The sequence below is a fragment of the Eurosta solidaginis genome, chromosome 1 (assembly GCF_040869045.1).
Source record: "Eurosta solidaginis isolate ZX-2024a chromosome 1, ASM4086904v1, whole genome shotgun sequence".
In the NCBI taxonomy this organism is placed as follows: domain Eukaryota; kingdom Metazoa; phylum Arthropoda; class Insecta; order Diptera; family Tephritidae; genus Eurosta; species Eurosta solidaginis.
The window spans coordinates 355,618,117-355,640,463 of NC_090319.1; the positions used below are offsets into that span (position 1 = coordinate 355,618,117).

Sequence of the window (22,347 nt, forward strand, 5' to 3'; positions counted from 1 at the left end):
TTCAGAAATAAAGAGCGCAATATTTCGTCCCTTGAGACTGTCAGTTGATTAACAAAATTAAAAATACGTAAAAAAACATATTTGTTTGAGAAAAAAAAAACAACAAAATCCTTTTTTCTTGATCATATGAGTAATTCTTCGAATAGGAGAACGCGCGTATGCACAGCAGCACCTTTCTAATATCCTCTTTAGGGCTGTTACCGCCGTAACGCCTTTCTTTTGCCATAAAACATATCATAAATGAAAATGGTAGTTATGCAGTGAATCTTCGCTTCGCCTTTGCGGGGTATCACCTGAAAATGCCAAGACTACAAGATCGATTCTAAATACATCAAAAATATTATATATGTATGTATGTATATGTACATGCAGGTGTGTGTATATTTATATGTACACAAGTACATTCATATTAAGTTAGTCTCCTATTAGGGCCACTTTAATAATATGCTGTTAAATTATGAATTTTTAATATGATTCAGGTAATTCATCAAAACAACACTTGACTTGTGGGGAACCTTTTTTCGGCTTTGTTATAGCTAACACCTTCTAATTAAGTTAAAAATAACTTTTTTCAGATGCTTTTTTTTTTTTGTTGCTCCAAAAAATATAAATTTTATGCTCGTTTACATGTTTTGAGTGCTTAAAGAAAATTGAAAAAAAATTATCATTATATACCAAATACATATATAGACAGAGCCAAATTAAGCATTAGCTAGTGATAAAAATTTCTAGTTCGGAACTAAACCTAAAGTGCCAAATAAGTACTAGTTCGTTAATAACTAGATTTTCTCCAGTTATAAAATCGACAGTTTGGATTTATATATTTCATATTTAACATATATATATTTGAGAAATGGGCAACCAAGAAAAAAATTGTTAACAGCTGTAAGGAGCTTCGACTATGAGTATGACACGCTTCCCACGGCAGCCGGTTCTACGTACCGGAACGACTCGGAATTTTTTTTCCGAACAAGGGCTGTTATTTCAGTATAATCCCATTTAATTTGTTGCGTCCCTCCCACAAATTGTCATTCTCGGAACAGCTCCTTGCAGCTGGACTGCTCCATATCCTCCTGCTCCGGGAAGGAATTGAACCTAACCCCGGTCCCAGGCTGTGGTTCTGCTGCATATGTCGGAAAAGTATTTATCTTAGATGGTCATACTCTTGTCAGTGTGTCACGTGTAAAAGATAGTTGCATCGGTCGGGCTGTTCCGGGTTCGAACACAACGTTTGTCGCCCCCGGAACTTCTATACATCTTTTGTGGCTCCCAGCTGTTCACGTTCAAGGACGTCCCGCGGTTCACTCTCAATCGTACCTCCGCTACCCTCTAGCAGCGACGCTACTCAGCAGCCCACATTAACCGTGCGCTGTTGCTCGCGCTCAACGGCGCTTCCACCTAATACGGCTGCTACAACCCATCACTACAATCTACGTAGCATGGATAGTAGCAATGCCAAGCACCAGCTTTTACCCTCGTCCCTCCCCTCCCTTTCCGACACTCGTACTCGCGTAAGAAGGAGTCATCAACTCCTTGTCCCCCATACCGTGTGTTCCGTGTGCCGGCTCAGAGTGTTTACGATCGCGGCATCGGTCCAATGCAGTTCATACCTTGGCCTATGCCACCTTCATAGATGCACTGGGCTTACAAACGGAAATCGTCCGACCGGCACATTCGTTGCACCTCGCTGCCGAAACACTAGTACAAACTTACTGACACCAGGTACACCAGCAGCAATCGGACAGCACACTCGACAAAGCCTATATCCTTCAAAGCGCCTTAATCCATCTCTGACTTCCAGAGTGACAATGCTCACCACGATCTCTGGCATTCCAGCTTGCCAGTTAACAGCAGAGGGAGGCAGCTAGCAGAGCAAATAGACAATACGACTTTCTGCACGATAAACAGCGATGCACCACACCAGAATTGCAGGAAATTGCCATAGCTCACCTGACATCTCAATCGTCAATGCAGGGCTCATAAATTGCGTTAAATGGTAACCGATCCTTACATTAGCTTCTGATCACCTGCCCATACTCCTTTCAGATGAGCGACCTGCCAATTTTATTACCTCTAAAAAGCGGTCTTTCATTAATTTTAAAAAAGCCAATTGGGAGAATTACACATCCTTTACAAACCAATCCTTTGCTGCTCTTTCCGTTCCGACCGATGTCCGGTAGGGCGAGCGTGCGTTCCACAAGGTCATCGCTTCAGCTTCTGCACGCTTCATCCCCGTAGGTAGAATACCTGAAATTATACCACATTTCCCGGCCGAAGCTGCAAATTTAGCAAGAGAATGTGACCTTGCGATACACATCAACCCTAGAGACCCCCTTAATAGGAGTATTAATTTGGATATCATGCGGCTGGTAAATGAACATAAACATACCAAATGGGAGGAGCATCTAAGGAACTGCAACCTCTCTGCGGGTGTTGGTAAGTTGTGGTCAACCGTCAAATCCTTATCTAATCCTACCAAATACAATGATAAAGTTTCTATAGCCTTCGGTGATAAAACTTTATCTGATTCGAAGAAATGGGCGAGCGGCTTTTGCAGACAATTTATTATGCATTCTTCTGTAGACAAAGCCAGACTTCGGACAAACAGACGAGCCCATAAACATAAACACGACGTCCCACCAATTACCATCACCTCCACAGAGGTTGAAGCAGCCATCCCCCCGACACAATAGCTATGCCAATGCTTAAACATCTTGGCGATGAGGGAACAAAATACCTAACACATGTTTTCAACCTGACACTCGAATCCTTCGTCATTCCCGAAAAATGGAAAATGGCAAAGATAATCCCGCTATTAAAGCATGGCAAACCTGCCAACGAAGGCGAGTCTTATCTAAAATCGTTTCTAAAATAAACAGCTATCTCCCCGAACTTTCCGTTTCTTCCCCTCGCACAACTTGGCATTACCACCGACAAAATCCACGGCCACCCTGTTTACGACGTGGAAGGAACAGGTGTCGCAAATATTGAACGTACGCGTCGATGGTGTCACACTACCGACTGTCAGTTCGATAATACTTACTCTAACCTTCAAGGCTCATGCCACCGGGATTGTTTCTAAGGTATAAAGTCGGAACAAAATCCTCAAGTCGCTTGCCGGCAGCACATGAGGAAAAGATAAAGAAAATTTATTAACCACGTACAAAAAAATTGGCCGGCCTCTCATGAGCTTCGCGTCACCAGTCTGGTCGCCTGGTCTTAAAAATAAACACTGGAAAAGGCTACAGGCCTGCCAAAATGCTGCAATCAGAACTGCCACCGGGTATCTCCTTATGACTCCCGAACACCATCTACATAGTGAGGCCAAAAAGCTCAATATGAAAGAGCACAATGAAATGAACAAACAGTTCTTGCTTAATTGTCACAAACCAGGACATCTACCAAACAACTGCTCGATCTAGCACCGCCTCCACGGGGATTAGGGAACACCTCCTAAAGTACTATGACGACATCCGGCACCTGCCAACACTGCCCTTTGATCCAGGCAAGCATAAGCAGGCCCTTAGCCAAATGCACACAGAATCGGTAAACGAATTTGTCAGGATGCGCCCGGTGAACCCCGTTATTAATATGCAATATCCCACCCTTGCAGAAGAAGAAAGCACACTACCAAAAGAAACACGAGTCACCCTGACCCAACTTCGTTCTGGATACTGTAACAGGTTAAACTCTTACTTGTACAGAATCAACCCCGACATACCTAATGTATGTCCTGCATGCGATGTGTCCCCACATTACACCAACCATCTTTTCAATTGTAATGCGGAACCTACGCCTCTAACACCCATCTCCCTATGGTCCGCCACTGTTGAAACAGCCAGTTTCCTTGGACAACCGTTAGAGGATCTTGATAACAATTTCTGAGTGGTCGTGCCCATTGAGTGGGGCGAAGCACTTTCCCACTACTTCGGAACTATCGAAAAAGGGGATAGTATGTAGAAACAACGTGTAGATTTTCGGCCCGGTTCGGAGCCAATGAAATAGTTTAAAAGTATATTTATTTGCCCAAACTGTAAATACAGATTTCTTCGGCTTATTTAGCTAGAAGTTTAAAATTTTACATACTATTTTGTGTATAAAACAATGACTTAATTTTGTACAATAATATCATAGTTTTATGCAAAAAAATTAATGTTTTCCAAAAAAGGGCTTAAAAGAAATATCATTATCTGCTATAAATTGTAAAAATTGTTAGTGATTGACTATTTCATTTATGTTGTTGTGTTGTTGCCACTAATTGTGCAACATTATACACAAGGTTTTGTTGGTTAACGTTATCGGTATTGTATCTCCAATGATAGTAAACATCTTTGTTGTTATGATATTGTGACGAATATTAGTGACACTAAGTGATACTCACATCACTAGTCTGATGCTAAGTAAATGAAGCCACAACAACAATAAAGCAGGCAGTCACTTGTATCTACATAAACGAATCAATCATAATGTCTACATATATGTACGTACACGCAGCGGAAAGAGACGCACAAACACATGCATATATCTTATCTGAGATGCTCCCAAAAGTAGGCAATTATCTGTGGAAGTATCACACACATATACACGCGCATATGAGAAGCTATAACGTGCATCTGTAGTTATGTTATAGCTGGTAATTTTATAGCTCGTAGCAAATTCTAGAAATATAAACGCCTAGAAATATGTCAACGAGGAAACTAAAAAGTATAAAAGCAGCAGCAGTTGAGGCACGACGAATCAGTTTGATTTAAGCACGCTATCTGTTGAGCAGTAGAAGTGTTATTGTGAAGTACTTTAATAAAGGCCATTTTGCATTTTGATTAGTGGACTTATTTATTCAACAGTTTAGTGATTCGAACCTTAGTAGAAGGAGTGCAAATAAGCGAAATTTGCCCAAAATTCGTTACAATATATAAGGTTGTTTTCTTTTAATATTTTTATGTGGTAAATAGTTTTGTATTACTAGTGCATTATCTACATATGACAAACATTAACAAAGCGTTCAAATATTTTGATCAAGATCAGATCAATTGGCGCAATTTTGCAAGCTTTATATAAATGTTTTTGTTATGTCTGGGTTGAATGTCGTTGGTTTGTTCGTTATCTCTTATTATAAAAAATCGATAAACCAGCTTAATTTTTGACTTTTTTACAAAAATTCAAATTGTAACTATTCTTTTCGACTCTTACTCAACGTTTTAATTTTATTTTTGACTTTTATAATAAAATCCGCCGTGATTCTCCATTTACATCGAACGTCCTCGGTTCATGTCGCGGCCGATGCAATACCCAATTGTTTTGATTATTATTATTATTTAAGTCATATGCCCCTATTACCGTTTACAACTCAACTCTGGTTGAGTTGAAATTTCGCAATTTGGTATTACAGATTACAACTCAACCTGTCAAAAAAAATTTCGGTTGAGTTGTCTAGTCTTACAACTTTTTGTGGCATTGCCGTTTACAACCTTGTGTTGGTGTAGTTGTCAAAGACGTGAAAATCTTACAACTGCTTACTAACAGTTGTCTCATGAAATTTTGCAGTTGTTTTGAAAAAATGTTACGTTTTAGAAGACGGTTCACCACCTAATTTTTAACAAAGATTTTCAAAGTTGATATCAAAAGACACGTTTCGACCTCCGATTTAAGAATCCGAAAACAAAAATTGTAATTCTTTGCGACAGCACGGCACTGCTAATACGCGTCCAAAAATATCGAGACGCGTATTAATCTCGAGAACAATAATCCGAAGGCGGAAAAGAAACATTTTATCTCTTGTCCGGAGATATTTGTAGTTGAAGTTGGCGATTTTCTTGTGGTTGTTGTAGTGTTGTTGTCTTTTTTCGGTTTTTGTTTAATATCTTTTGAAGGAGTTAAAATTTTTATTTTCCGCCTTCGGATTATTAATACTGATGCCAAGACGCATCGTTTAATACCTCTCTCGATATTTTTGGACACTTATTAGCAGTGTCATGCTGTCGTAAAGAATTACCACAAAAATTAAAAATTTTATTTCTAATCAAATCTAATTTCATGGGGTTGTTGTATTTTGCCAGATTTTTTGTACACAGCTATGCAGAAAGGTGTTCGACCCAACCAGAGTTATTTTTACGAATCGCGGCCAAAGGCCGCCAACGCAGAAAGATGTTCTGTGTAAAAAAAAACTGTGGAACGGGCCTCATATTTCGGACCCTCTCGGGCCATTTTGTGGGTCTTTGTAAAACTCTTTCAAAAGAAATAAAATTTTTAATTTCCGCTCTCGAATCCTAAAAACGGAGATGGAAACCCGTCTTTTGATACCACCTTTGATAAGAGTTAGATGGTACACGGGCTTATAAAACGTTACCAAAAAAAACAGCAAAACATTTAAAGCCGGTAGTTAAACCTTTTTTAATCAAACAATAATCTACAATTTTGTACACATTTCTAGAAAAAACAACGTTTAAACGAATTACATTGAATAACTTTTTGACTTTAGTTGGACGAGGCTGGCCGCAGTTCGGATGCAGCCAAAATAGGTGAAATAATTATGCGAGTCCCATTGATACTTATCACTACTCCTGGGAATCCTATTTGAGTAAAATACAGTTTTTTCTATTTGGGTTTTAATCTACTTCGCACAAATATTCTCCTCAATAATATCTAAAACCAGTCGCAACACCAAAATCATTTCCACATCATATTTGATAGCTGCCGTCAGTAACGAATCGGAGCATGGCGCATAATTTTAAAATACGAACGCGTATGCGGAAATGGTCCTTAATTTTGTTTAGTACTGAGTAAAATGCTTCCTTTCAAATCTGCAAAATAACTTCATATGAAACTCATTATTTGTTTGTCACTTAAACATTTTCATACTTGGTGCTTGGTAGTTCCAAGGGATTGGAATGATCACGCGAATGTTTTCCGTATTCGCGAAATGTCAATCACCAACATTTTTGTCATAAAATAGACTTCATATAATATTAATAAAAAAATCACATTTGAAAATACTTAAATTTCTGCCACAAATTTATCAGCTGTTTATTTATCTGTCAAATCATCACTTTCTGAAGTTGGCAACTCAATTCAATTTCAACTGAAATAAGTTGTAATTCGTAATACCAAACAGGAGTTGAGTTGTCTTAAAGTTGAGTTGTTTTAATTACAACCCAACTAAGTTGAGTTGTAAACGGTAATAGGGGCAATATTCTAACAATAGTTTTTTTCAGCACTTTTTGGGAATGAAAGTCACACTGTTTTGGGTTTTTTATAGAAGAACACCAAAAAGGCGGTTTTGAAACCAAAACTTTGTTGTGTGTGATGTTGAGGTCCAAACATTTAAAAATTCCTAACATTGCTAGCGAAATTAAAAACTGCTCCATCCTGACACAAAAGTGTGATCATTAAAAAACAATAAACAAATTCCTGAGCGCATTTCACACATGTGGCATGAAAGAACAATGAGATCAATAAATGCAACAATGAAGAAGTTAAAAAGCAAATAAAACTTTTAACAGCTGCGCAACCCAAGTCACACCATAACATTTAACAAGACAGTAAACAAATTTACCAAAAGCCGCGCCGGGATTATCACAGCAACGCCAATGACGATATTGTATTGATGCTGCCGGCCTACCACCTTTACATGTGCGGCAATCAGTGATAACATGCAGGTCAACAACGGCAACATACTTTCTTATGTTTTTTGCAGTGATTCCTTTTCCTTTATATCCCATATTGAGTTTCGCAAGCCCTTTCATTTGTTGCTGGATTGGTTTTCACGGTTCTGCGGTTACGCCTGCGCAGATAGTGCGCTATTGTTTTGTTGTTTGAATATATATAACATTGAATCATTTAAATTGCCCTGCACGCTTGATGGTACACGTTGTTATTTTTTATACTCAGTTGAGCAGAGCTCACAGAGTATATTAAGTTTGATTGGATAACGGTTGGTTGTACATATATAAAGGAATCGAGATAGATATAGACTTCCATATATCAAAATAATCAGGATCGAAAAAAAATTTGATTGAGCCATGTCCGTCCGTCCGTCCGTCCGTCCGTCCGTCCGTCCGTTAACACGATAACTTGAGTAAATTTTGAGGTATCTTGATGAAATTTGGTATGTAGGTTCCTGAGCACTCATCTCAGATCGCTATTTAAAATGAACGATATCGGACTATAACCACGCCCACTTTTTCGATATCGAAAATTTCGAAAAACGGAAAAAGTGTGATAATTCATTAGAAAAGACAGATAAAGCGACGAAACTTGGTAGATGGGTTGACGTTATGACGCAGAATAGAAAATTAGTAAGATTTTGGACAATGGGCGTGGCACCGCCCACTTTTACAAGAAGGTAATTTAAAAGTTTTGCAAGCTGTAATTTAGCAGTCGTTGAAGATATCATGATGAAATTTGGCAGGAACGTTACTACTATTACTCTATATGTGCTAAATAAAAATTAGCAAAATTGGATGAAGAACACGCCCACTTTTTAAAAAAAAATTTTTTTTAATTCAAATTTTAACAAAAAATTTAATATCTTTACTGTATATAAGTAAATTAAGTCAAAATTCAACTCCAGTAATGATATGATGCAACAAAATACAAAAATAAAAGAAAATTGCAAAATGGGAGTGGCTCCGCCCATTTTCATTTAGTTTGTTTAGAATACTTTTATTGCCATAAGTCGAACAAAAATTTACCAATCCTTCTCAAATTTGGTAGGAGCATAGATTCTATCACGGTAACTGTTCTCTGTGAAAATGGGCGAAATCGGTGGAAGCCACGCCCAGTTTTTATACACAGTCCACCGTCTTTCCTTCCGCTCGGCCGTTAACACAATAACTTGAGCAAAATCCGATATATCTTTACTAAACTTAGTCCATGTACTTACCTGAACTCACTTTTTCTTGGTATAAAAAATGGGCGAAATCTAACCATAACCACGCCCACTTTATCGATATCGAAAATTACGAAAAATGAAAAAAATGCCATAATTCTATACCAAATACGAAAAAAGGGATGAAACATGGTAACTGGATTGGTTTATTGACGCAAAATATAACTTTGGAAAAAACTTTGTAAAATGGGTGTGACACCTACCATATTAAGTAGAAGAAAATGAAAAAGTTCTACAAGGCGAAATCAACAGCCCTTGGAATCTTGGCAGGAATACTGTTAGTGGTATTACATATATAAATAAATTAGCAGAACCCGACAGATGATTTTCTGGATCACCTGGTCCACATTTTGGTCGATATCGCGAGAAAGCTTTCACATATACATCTAAGGGCCACTCGCTTTTAAAACCCTCATTAATACCTTTAATTTGATATCCATATCGTACAAACACATACCAGAGTCACCCCTGTCCCACCCTAATGGCGATATCTCGAAAAGGCGTCCACCTATAGACCTAATGCCCACTCCCTCTTAAAATGCTCACTATCACCTTTCGTTTGATACCCATATCGTACAAACATTCTAGAGTCACCCCTGGCCCACCCTAATGGCGATATCTCGAAAAGGCGTCCACCTATAGACCTAGTGTCCACTCCCTCTTAAAATGCTCAGTAACACCTTTCGTTTGATACCCATATCGTACAAACATTCTAGAATCACCCCTGGCCCACCCTAATGGCGATATCTCGAAAAGGCGTCCACCTATAGACCTAATGCCCACTCCCTCTTAAAATGCTCAGTAACACCTTTCGTTTGATACCCATATCGTACAAACATTCTAGAGTCACACCTGGCCCACCCTAATGGCGATATTTCGAAAAGGCGTCCACCTATAGAACTAAGGATTAATCCCTTTTAAAATACTCATTACCACCTTTCATTTGATACCCATATCGTACAAACACATTCTAGAGTCACCCTGGCCCACCCTAATGGCGATATCTCGAAAAGGCGTCCACCTATAGACCTAATGTCCACTCCCTCTTAAAAAGGTTAGTAACACCTTTCGTTTGATACCCATATCGTACAAACATTCTAGAGTAACCCCTGGCCCACCCTAATGGCGATATCTCGAAAAGGCGTCCACCTATAGACCTAATGTCCACTCCCTCTTAAAATGCTCAGTAACACCTTTCGTTTGATACCCATATCGTACAAACATTCTAGAGTCACCCCTGTCCCACCCTAATGGCGATATCTCGAAAAGGCGTCCACCTATAGACCTAATGCCCACTCCCTCTTAAAATGCTCAGGAACACCTTTCGTTTGATACCCATATCGTACAAACATTCTAGAGTCACACCTGGCCCACCCTAATGGCGATATCTCGAAAAGGCGTCCACCTATAGAACTAAGGATTACTCCCTTTTAAAATACTCATTACCACCTTTCATTTGATACCCATATCGTACAAACACATTCTAGAGTCACCCTGGCCCACCCTAATGGCGATATCTCGAAAAGGCGTCCACCTATAGACCTAATGCCCACTCCCTCTTAAAATGCTCAGTAACACCTTTCGTTTGATACCCATACCGTACAAACATTCTAGAGTCACCCTTGGTCCACCTTTATGGCGATATCCCTAAATGGCGTTCATCCATGGAACTATGGCCTACTCTCTCTTAAAATACTCTTTAATACCTTTCATTTGATACACATGTTATACAACCACATTCCAGGGTTACCCTAGATTGATTTTCCTTATTTTGTCTCCATAGCTCTCAACTGAGTATGTTATGTTCGGTTACACCCGAACTTAGCCTTCCTTACTTGTTTTTTTTTATTTATTTTATTTTTTGTAATGCGATTAGCTCAACGTGCTGCATTCCCTTTTATTATTTGATGCAAGGTACCCAATTTGCATGATCGTTTTGAATATCTGGCTTTATAGTTGTTTTTATTTGTATATTAATTCGCTTGCGGAGAAATCAGTATTATAAAGAGCTACTGTTCACTTTTTGTTTGAGAGGAAAAAGTGATGAAGATGAAAGTTAACTTTTTGTAGCAGTTGAAGACTTATTTGCGAAGACTTGGATAAAGAGTCCAAACAGAAAACGGTAGCTGACGGTAGTAGAGAACAATTTTGTTGATTTTGTTACCTCAAGTGGTCCTGAAACCTTCCTCCCGAACACCACACTTTCCAGTGCAGATTCAGAAAAAGTTTCTGTGAATCTAAAATACTTTACTAAATCTTTCCCCTAATAAGGGTTTTACATATTTGAGCTATGACCAATTTTCACAATTCAAACGTTTTTTCCACTATTATCATCGCAAAATTGGCTCGTTAACACAATCAAGTGGAAACTACACCATAAACATGCTGTTGATCACAGTAATTTCTTCGACTTGAATGCCATATTTGAAAAGCAAATGTTCGCTAATGACAAGCGCAGCTGCATAGCGCCTAAATAAAGAAGCTGTCGCAAATATACATATGAGCATGTAATCACAAAATTTAACTTTTCCCAAATTTTCCACTCAATAAAACTCTACTAAAACAAGTAAGGAAGGCTAAGTTCGGGTGTAACCGAACATTACATACTCAGCTGGGAACTTTAAAGACAAAATAAGGGAAAATGACCATTTAGCAAAATGAAGCTAGGGTAACCCTTGAATGTGTTTGTATGACATGGATTTCAAATGGAACGTATTAAAGAGCATTTTTAAAGGGAGTGGGCCTTAGTTCTATAGGTGGACGCCATTTCGGGATATCGCCATAAATGTGGGCCAGGGGTGACTCTAAAATGTGTGTTGTACGATATGGGTATCAAATGAAAGGTGTTAACGAGGGTTTTAAAAGCGAGTGGCCCTTAGTTGTATAGTTATGTGAAGGCGTTTTCGAGATATCGAACAAAATATGGACCAGGGTGACCCAGAACTTCATCTGTCGGGTACCGCTAATTTATTTATATATGTAATACCACGAACAGGGTCATAGTCATAGTCGGATTTCGGCCATTTTTTATACCAAGATAAAGTGAGTTCAGATAAGTACGTGAACTAAGTTTAGTAAAGATATACCGATTTTTGCTCAAATTATCTTGTTAACGGCCTAGCGGAAGGACAGACGTTCGACTGTGTATAAAAACTGAGCGTGGCTTCACCCGATTTTGCCCATTTTCACGGAAAACGGTTACCGTCATCGAGTCGATGCCACTACCAAATTTCACAAGGATTGGTAGATTTTTATTCGACTTATGGTATTAAAAGTATTCTAGACAAATTAAATGAAAAAGGGCGGAGCCACGCCCATTTTGAAATGTTCTTTTATTTTTGTATTTTGTTGCATCATATCATTACTTGAGTTGAATCTTGACATAATTTACTTATATACTGTAAAGATATTAAATTTTTTGTTAAAATTTGACTTTAAACACATTTTTTTTTTTTAAGTGGGCGTGTTCGTCATCCGAATTAATTTTTATTTAGCACACATATTGTAATAGGAGTAACGTGTCTGCCAAATTTCATCATGATATCTTCAACGACTGCCAAATTACAGCTTGCAAAACTTTTAAATTACCTTCTTTTAAAAGTGGGCGGCGCCACGCCCATTGTCCAAAGTTTTACTAATTTTCTATTTTGCGTCGTACGATCAACGTACCTACCATGTTTCATTGCTTTAGCCATCTTTGGTAATGAATTATCGCACTTTTTCCGTTTTTCGAAATTTTCGATATCGAAAAAGTGGGCGTGGTTGTATTCCGATTTCGTTCATTTTAAATAGCGATCTGAGATGAGCGCCCAGGAACCTACGTACCGAATTTCATCAAGATCTCTCAAAATTTACTCAAGTTATCGTGTTTACGGACGGACGGACATGGCTAAATGAATTTCTTTTTTCGCCCAGGCCAGATAGAAGTCTATATCTATCTCGATTAGTTTATGCCGTTACGGATTACCGTTATGCGAACAAAGTTAATATACTCTGTAAGCTCTGCTCAGCTGAGTATAAAAAACCTAAAAATCATCAGACACACTCCACGGGTTGTCACATACAAATTTGGTAGTTATTGTATCTTGTGCTTGCGAAAATATGTGATTAACTTACTTCAAAAACTATGTACATATTCAACTATTTATGCATGTGTCAACATCGATTTGCTGGTTTACTGACAAAATTAGCTTATATCCAGGCGGGGCTGCCAACAAAAGTTCGAAGAAATATGACGAAATTAGTCTCACTTTATACATCTGTTATAACGCCAGCACACAAAATAAACATATAATGTTCTCTGCAATGGCGTTACCCAGGGGGAATAGGAAAGAATAAACTAGGAACACAATAGAGTTGAAGAAAAAAACAATTGTTGTGCTGATTATCCGACAGGGTGTATGATTGAGGTATACTGGAACGATTTTCTAGTTATGCCTTGTCAAATTTGGTTTGAAGACAAACCGGTTTCGGCGTTGCGCCATCACCAGTGTCGATAACACTGGTTATGCGGTCAGAATATACCCGCGGTAGGTATGCCTGGCGTAAGAGGCGACTAAAATACCAGATTCAAGGGGCTGTGTAGCGCAAACCTTCAGGTTGCCAGCGCAATATATAGCTTCTCCAAATCCAATTGTCAACCTCACCTATCCGCGGCGAATCCTGTTTCACTAACAGACGAGGCTCTGGCGACCCCAAGCTCCTCATGGAACTTGGTTGTGGGGAGGGTGGGAATGGCCTGAAGGTTTAATGTGGCCACATAAATCGTTCCCGATATGGTCGGGCTAGCACCATAACAACGAAAATCGCCAAGACCGGTTTGTCTCCACACCAAATTTGACAAGGCATGCCGGAAAATTATTCCAGTATACATCAAAAACCAATTGCTCAAAGGTTTTTAACTCTTTACAATTTTTGGTAAAAGTCATACTTACTTACTTAATTGGCACTTAACCGTTTAAGCAGTTACGGCCATCCAACAAGGCTAGGTTACCTGCACCAATCGCGAAAAGGGAATTTAAATCTTTTTCCACATGCCTCTTCCAGCGAAATGGGAGTCGCCCTCTTCCTCTGCTTTCATAAGCGGACTCCGTTAAAAATCCTTTTTGGGACGGAGCGTCATCTTTCATTCGCATAATAGACCTAGCCAGCATAGCCGCTGCGTTTTAATTCGCTGTACTATGTTGATGTCTGCGTAAAGCTCGTACAGCTCATCATTAAATCTTCTTCGGTACTCGCCATCGCCAACGCATAGAGGTCCATAAATCTTTCGAAAAACTCTTCTCTGGAACACTCTCAGAGCTGCTTCATCTGATGCTGTCATGGTCCATGTTTTTGCACCATATAGCAGGACGGGTACGATATGTGAATTGTAGAGCATGATTTTCGTTTATGAGAGAGAGGACTTTTGATAAGGCCGATACGGTTGTTCAGGCCGACGATATCAATCTCGTCAGTATACGTCAGTAATTGCACGCTTTTATAGAATATTGTTCCAGAGCGGCTAAGTTCTGTAACTAGTGTAATTTTCTCCAGTAATAAATTAAAGAAATACCACGATAGTGGTTCACCTTGTCTGAAACCTCGTTTAATCTCGAACGGCTATGAAAGGTCGGATGATGTTGCTCAACGTCATTTTGCACAGCCGTATAAGCTTTGCGGGGAAACCAAATTCGGTCATAGTGGCATATAGGCAGATCCTTTTTATGCTGTCGGAGGCGGTTTTAAAATCCATAAAGAGGTTATGTATGTCAAATCACTTTTCGCGGATTTTTCAACATTTGGCGCATAGCGAAAATCGGGTAGATTTACCAGGTCTATAGCCGCACTGATAAGATCCAATCAGCCGATACTAAGAAGTCTGATTCCGCGATAGTTGGCGCAGTTTGCAAAGAACACTTTGATTCCAATCGTCAGACATGCACTCGTCCGACCATAATTTGCAAAGAAGCTGTTGCAACCAACTCTTCGCCACTTTATTTGAGTATATTTGCGAAATTAGTCTCCAAAAATTGACCTTAGACGTTCGAAATCTGACCTCTTCCTATACAATTTTGTAATTTAAGTTTTGTGTTTAAAAAATCAAAAAACAAAATAAAGTTTTTGGCAGATCTTTTTTCTTATTTGAACTATTTTTTGTTTTAAAGCTTATATAACAGATATTTTAGGTGGCCAAAAGGCATGTACAAAATACAAAAACAAAAAAATGTTGATGCGGAATCCGAATCCCTTAATCTGCTATCAGAGTTGGTCTAGCGGGTTCTACTTTGGTCCTAACGTCAAAAAACGCTCAATTCCAAAATTGTCTTTGTCATTAATTTTCATATGAATTAAACTAAAATCATAACTTGCAGCTAAAAGTAAAATTCAAACTCCATCACAAACATATTCAAAATGTTACATAGCTTCGATTTCGTTTTGAAACTTTGATTTACATTTTTGATTCCGATTGCGGTTCCGACTGTTTGAACTGTGACATATAGGTTTATTGTGCTTTCCTTATATTCACAGTGCTCCATCTAAACCGCACGCCCTTGGGAAGGTCAGGATTATATATAGTTAGCGGGGATATCTGACCCTTCTTCTCGCAATGGTATCGAACTCGAGGAGGAAATGCTCTGCGGACTAATGTTCGGTTTTCACTAGGTCAAATTTGACCACAAACATGACAATTTCAATGAAAAGGGCTTGTCATACAACGTCAAATGTGTTTGCCGCCCTTTTTGAGAAAAAACTGGCAATTAAACTGACCAATAAGTGAAAACGGTAATTGCCAAAGATTTAATTTCCAAACATGTTGGCTATTTATTTTCATTTGCCAACTGGCGTTCCATCAATAAATAATGCGATTGCGTGTGAAACAATGGGAAATATTAAAAACGATCATCGCGACTCGCTGACCTTTCAGGCAATTTTTGGTATCACTCATTTTGGCCTAACGAAACCTAGCGCGTCAGTCACAGTTGAGTTGTATCTGCTTCCTTTGTAACTCTGTTTTGCGATACTGGGCTGGTTTGGTTCTATTAATGTCCTAGTGAGCTGTGATTACCAGGGTGCGCCTGGCTATTCGCTTAATTACTACAAACAGCAGCGTTTCGACCGTAGTGGTTTGTAATAGAAGGTTTCGTCCCTATATTTCACTTTGGACCTATTTTCTGGCAGTTTTATACACAATTTAAATTATCCCGTTATCTCAATCGTAAGACCATCCATTGCCACTATTTCAATACTATTTTAACGTTATTATTTGTATTATCTGTTATATTTGGCATCGTAACTGCATGAAACAAGTTATGTGTATATTTCACCCTGCTTAAACTTTCGATTTCGGTTCCGGTTGGTTTCGATTCCGGTTCCGGTAAACTCTATTTTGCAACATCCCTAGTTTCTATGTTCAATTGCGAGTTGTCGATAAAGATGGAACATCAGCTTTCAGTCAATTGTCAATGCTTCTCTCCGACATTAGGTACCAGACAAGTTAATGGCAACAAAGTTTTACTGATTGTTAGTTCGATACAGTAAAAAGTAAAAATTCAACCACAAATGCACATACATAGGTACATACATGCATGTAGATAAGCTTTTTCGGAAACTAAATTCTTATAAAAAATAGTGCGCGAAATGCTGGTAATTTTATCAATACTTTTTATATTTATTAAATATCTAATAAGATAATTATACTAAAATATTTAGATTTTATAAACATTTTTTATATCCATTCTTTTTTTCAGATTTCCTGCTACAACCATTTCGCAAACCAAAACGAGTGCGCACAGCCTTTTCACCAACTCAACTGCTGAAGCTCGAGCACGCCTTCGAAAATAATCACTATGTGGTGGGTGCTGAACGGAAGCAACTAGCACAGAGTTTGAGTCTAACAGAAACACAGGTGAATATATCTACAATATATATATATATATATATATATATATATAAATACATATATTTAACGCTTTGCAGCTAATAATACGATAGGGTGACATATGGTCAAAAGCCAAGGGGTCAATTGATGTTATGGCCTTTCCTTATTTGACTTTATGAGAATTTAGGAAATTTTCGTTTGACTTTATGGCCATACAGGAAATTCCTGTTTGACCTTTTCGATTTCGATTACAAAAACAAAATACTGTAACGAATTCTGGGTATTTCTGATAATTATGCACCCTTTGCTAACGTTCGTATCTCTGAACTGTCGAATAAATAACTCCAATAATCATTATTGCAAAATGGTCTTTATTAGACTAATTTGCGAGTAGTATGTTCTACATCACTTCACATTAGCATGTTTAAATCAAACTGATTAGTCATTCCTCAGCTTTTCCTGCTTTTATACTCTCTGTTGCCTCGTCCGAATATTTCTCATACGGTCTAGAGGTTTCACCTTATAGAACTGTATTATCTTATGCTTGGTATTTGAGCTATATGCGTGTATGTGTGAGTAACAATTTCGGCTGTTGACTAAATGTGTGTGCGTGTGAGATATCTCTTCACTTCGTGCTGCTAGTTATGTGTGTGCATGTACATAAGATTGGCTAATTACTGCATTTGTTGTTGTGATTATTTACTAACAGCATAGTGATGCTAATATTCGTCACATTACTTTCGAATGATGGCATATGTAGACGAAGGAATCGTCACCGGCCCAGCTTTTAATCCGATGTCGCACTGTTATTCCAATTTTTAATTGAATAAGTTCTTCTTATCTCAGAGAGTACCTCTTTGGGCCAGTTTATTATCCCGTTATTCACTAGAACGGGAACAAAATGTAGGAAAGGGCTGTAGCGAAAAAGTTTAAACAAATAAGTTTTTATTTTCATACTATACCATACTCATATAAGGGAACGTATCCCAAATTACGTGACCAGTTTAGGGGGGAGGGGGGATTTCTTTCGGTATTACACTCGGTCACAGGGGAGAGGGAAGGGATTGAGACTTTGTCACGTAGTCAATCACGTAGTCAAATCGATCAGAAAAACGTGCACGGTAATGCAGTGGATGACGTGTCTCGCGAGCTTCGCGTAACGCGGCGGGTGCCGAATTAATAAAAACAAATATAAATCAAATAAATTTTTTTTAAGTTAGCAAAAAATAATTTAAAATCATACTTATGCGCTACTACGTGAAAAATTAAGGGGGAGGGAAGGGGGTCTTAAAATATACTACCAGTGGTCACCGAGGGGGGGAGGGGGATAAAAAGTTGTAGAAAATCGGTCACGTAGTTTGGGTACGTTCCCTAATATGTACTTAGTGTTATATTGGATTGGATATCAAACATTCGATGAAATAAACACACTCAATCGGCCCACGGCCCTTAAGGGCAATTCTAATGGTAGATTTGGACTCGAGGCATCACAGTCATGTGTCACATTACCAAATCCAAATCCTGCCCTTTTTTAGAGCGGCTCTGTAGTTTATCGCTTTTAAAGAGCTCACTCCTTAGTCCTCTGTGTAGAGTAAAAATAAAAGTTTGCGGATCGGACATTTGTTTCCATGGGATTTGGTGCGCAATATCCGGATCCGATATAAGAGCTGGAGTCTTTCTTATAAAAATAAATAGGCAAGTTGAAAATTTCGATCCCCTTATACGGCCAAACTACAATTCTAAGGTATAAATATTTGTCGAAAAGTGAAAAGAAAAGAAAAAAAGAAAAGAAAGGAAAAGAAAAGAAAATTACAGAAAGGAAAGGAAATTGAAATAAATGAAAATGAAAGTAAAGGAAATAATGGGAGACGAAGGGAAAGGTAAGGAGAAAGCAAAGATATTGTACGGCCTGTAGTGGTTGAATTTCAACCACTAGGCGAACTGTAGTTCAACATAAAACCTGGCATCTTCACCTTTTCCTCATAACGATGCATAATTCTTATGTTAATTAATTTAGTCCTAAATAGAATTGTCACAACCTTGACTCACACTCTAAACTACACCAACTACAAACGTTAGCTGAATGCTTTAGGAGCCTTCTAAGGGGTACCGAGATGGTGTTATATCAAAGCGCTGTTTTATACTCGTACATAAACTCCAAAGCTCAATAAATGGTTTCAACAATTTACACGCTTTCAAAAAATGCAGACACGTGACTCCACTTAGAAGTCTTAGAGGTCAAAGATACTACACGAACTCCACCTTCAAAAACAAAGTGATACTTATCGCAAATTATTTATTGGGCTAAATAAGGGGCATCAAATTCAATGAATGACTTCATATATTAATCACGCCTACACCCCAAAATTATGCGTACACAAACGCTTTCAACTCACAACCCTTTTTCAATGTGCCAACAAAACAGCTGACAACAACAACCACTTTAACGAACGTATATGTATTTATAAAGTAGACCGACCGTTAAGTGATTGCATGTCAACTGATCGTTAACAGCCTAACTACTTGAGTTATTAGCTGTAAAACTACCCCCTCATGCTCTTTATAAGTAATTCTTAATATTGTTTCAATTGTGGCGGATAAAGCGTAAATAAATACAAGGTATTCATACTCAAGTCGTCTATTCAAGCAGTTGGTAAAATACCTAGAGAGTAGTTGGAGGGGATTATATGGCAAATGGCTGCTAAATGCTAGAAGTGAGTGTTGGACAACTTCAGGAAGGGTGGGAAAATTGCGCATAGCTCAATTGACTTTCCAACACCCTTTTGTGTTTTATTCGTGGCAGGTAAATTGCAACAGCCGTTGAAATAAAGTGGTTGATGGCAATTTTGGTACAATAACGGGTATGGAAGTCTTTTTTTATTCATGTTTAAGGAGTAATCGTAGCTGTAAGCGTAGTCTTTGTAAGTGGTATACTATGGAGAGTAGAGAATGTAAGTTAGTAGTTAAGTAAAGTCACTACACTGCGTAGTGGGAACATTGCACGTGGTAGAGTTGATATAAGCGAAATCCGACCGCATATCAAGGCAGGGAAAGGAAAGCAAATGGAAGAAGGGAAAAGGAAATGTGGGCGTGTCATCCATTTGTTATCGCGGATTGGTGTGTTGCTGAAGAGGTATAGACCACTTATCGATTTGCATCGAAGTGTTATAAACTTTGAATCGATAACAAAGTCTATAATTTTTAATCGATTTTTGTCAATTTTTTATAGATATTCCATCGAAATTTTGTCGATAATTTATCGAAAATGTAGCAAAATATTTATCGATTTGTTATCGGTAGATTATAAGCTTATTATTGGCGTGCTATCAAATTTTAATGAAAAAGTTTTAAATTTTTATCTATAATTAAATTAAATCGCTCTAATATCGATAAATTTTCAAAAACGCCATTAAATGATCAAAAATGTATCGATTATTCATTCAAAAGTTATCGATGTGAAGAAGTATCGGTTTGTTATTGATTTGTTTTAAAAAATGTATGGGTTCGTTATCGATATATGAAATTTTTATCTTCGTGTTATCGATTTTTTACCGAAAGGATATCAATTTTTCACCGGAAACTTATCGATTTGTATTCGGAGTGTTCCCAATCGATAAAACTTCAATAAAATCGTTGACACATCTGTAACACATCGATTACAAGCTTTTTAGAATCCAACAAGAGGCTGTTGACTCTTACATCGCCAGCCGATAACAAACCGATAACTCGACGATAATATTCAGCTTATCGCTTTTTTGATCTAGGCGTGTGATATCTTAACGGTGATAAACTCTTCTTACGTACAGGACGTACAATACTGGGATTAGTTTTAGATTAGAATCTTAAAATCGTGCTTGGAAATAATAATGCCACAATATCGCTTATTTCTTGATAAAATTAATATTTTTACATACGTACATAACTAATATTTTTTATTCATATAAATATTTCTTTCTTTTTATTTTAGGTCAAAGTTTGGTTTCAAAATCGTCGCACGAAACACAAACGAATGCAACAGGAAGGCGATAGTGATTCGAAAAGTCAAAAAGGCAGCCAGGCGGGTGACAATGACGCGCTCAAAAATGATAGCTCACAAAATAGTTTCGAGGATCAGGAGGAAGATGATGAGGAGCTTATCGAAGAAGATGAGGATGAAGTGATTGATATGGATGATTATGGTAGCGAAATGGATGCAGAAGAGCAGCAAAGATTGCGAGAACAATTTCAGCAACAACTGCAGCAACATCACGAACAACTTCAACAGCATATGCAACAACAGCAGCAACAGCAACAAGCCCAAGTGCATATGCAACAAATGCAGCGTGAGCAGCGAGAACAAAATCAGCAGCAGCAACACCAACAACAACAATTCATGCAACATCAGCTTTATTTGCATCAGCAAGCACAAGAACAACAACAGAAACGATTGCATATGCAACAGCAACAGCAGCAACAACAACAACAACAGCAGCCATAATTGTAACCGGTCAAACGTGAAGCTCAAAATGCCGACCAACGGCTTCATTTATCTGCAGCTAATTGTTGCCACTGGGCGTGAACTGAATTTATACATACGTATGTATGTATGTACTTGGTTGTTGTTGGCAAAATACCACACACTTTTTACGCCATTCATACATGACTTCTGCCCGCGCCCTTTAGTTCCTCCAGCGTTCATTTAGTTCTTTATTCCATCGTTAGTCTATTCGGTTTCTTTTCGTCTCACTCACTCATTGTTTTTCTTTGTAAATTATTCAACAAAACTGAATTGTATTAATTAATTTGTAAATTAGACGCTTAGACATGTAATAATAAGATATTTACTATGATTAACAATTACAGTATAGTAATTAAAATTAAAAGCAAATGTTATAAATAATACCTACATATATTCAATTAAATTATAAAACAAAGAAAATACGAAAAATATTTGGTTTTGACTGCCATTGTATGAGGGCCAGCGAGGTAAAGTATACATGTTTGTGTGTATGTGTATTAAGCAATCTGTTTATTTTCCCGCCATGGTGACCGCAACGGTAGAAAATCCGACGAAAAACCAAATATAGGCAAAACAAAATGAAAACAAGTAAGGAAGGCTAAGTTCGGGTGTAACCGAACATTACATACTCAGCTGAGAGCTATGGAGACAAAATAAGGGAAAACCACCATGTAGGAAAATGAACCTAGGGTAACCCTGGAATGTGTCTGTATGACATGTGTATCACATGGAAGGTATTATAGAGTATTTTAAAAGGGAGTGGGCCATAGTTCTATGGGTGGACGCCATTTAGGGATATCGCCATTAAGGTGGACCAGGAGTGACTCTAGAATTTGTTTGTACGATATAGGTATCAAATGAAAGGTGTTAATGAGTACATATTTTAAAAGGGAGTGGGCCTTAGTTCTATAGGTGGACACCTTTTCGAGATATCGCCATAAAGGTGGACCAGGAGTGACTCTAGAATTTGTTTGTACGATATGGGTATCAAATGAAAGCTGTTAATGAGTATTTTAAAAGGGTGTGGGCCTTAGTTCTATAGGTGGACGCCTTTTCGAGATATCGCCATAAAGGTGGACCAGGGGTGACTCTAGAATTTGT

The 22,347-nt window shown here is 38.1% G+C and overlaps 1 protein-coding gene across 1 annotated transcript in view; it reads left to right on the forward strand.

Moving 5' to 3' along the window:
- Positions 1-21,592, forward strand: part of E5 (empty spiracles homeobox protein E5) — a 47,598-nt gene extending 26,006 nt beyond the window's left edge. The window contains exons 2-3 of the mRNA XM_067774288.1: positions 16,618-16,775; positions 20,716-21,592. Coding sequence (XP_067630389.1) covers positions 16,618-16,775; positions 20,716-21,225 — 668 coding nt within the window. The 3' untranslated portion in view covers positions 21,226-21,592. The remainder of the gene's footprint in view (positions 1-16,617; positions 16,776-20,715) is intronic.
- Positions 21,593-22,347: the final 755 nt, after the last annotated feature.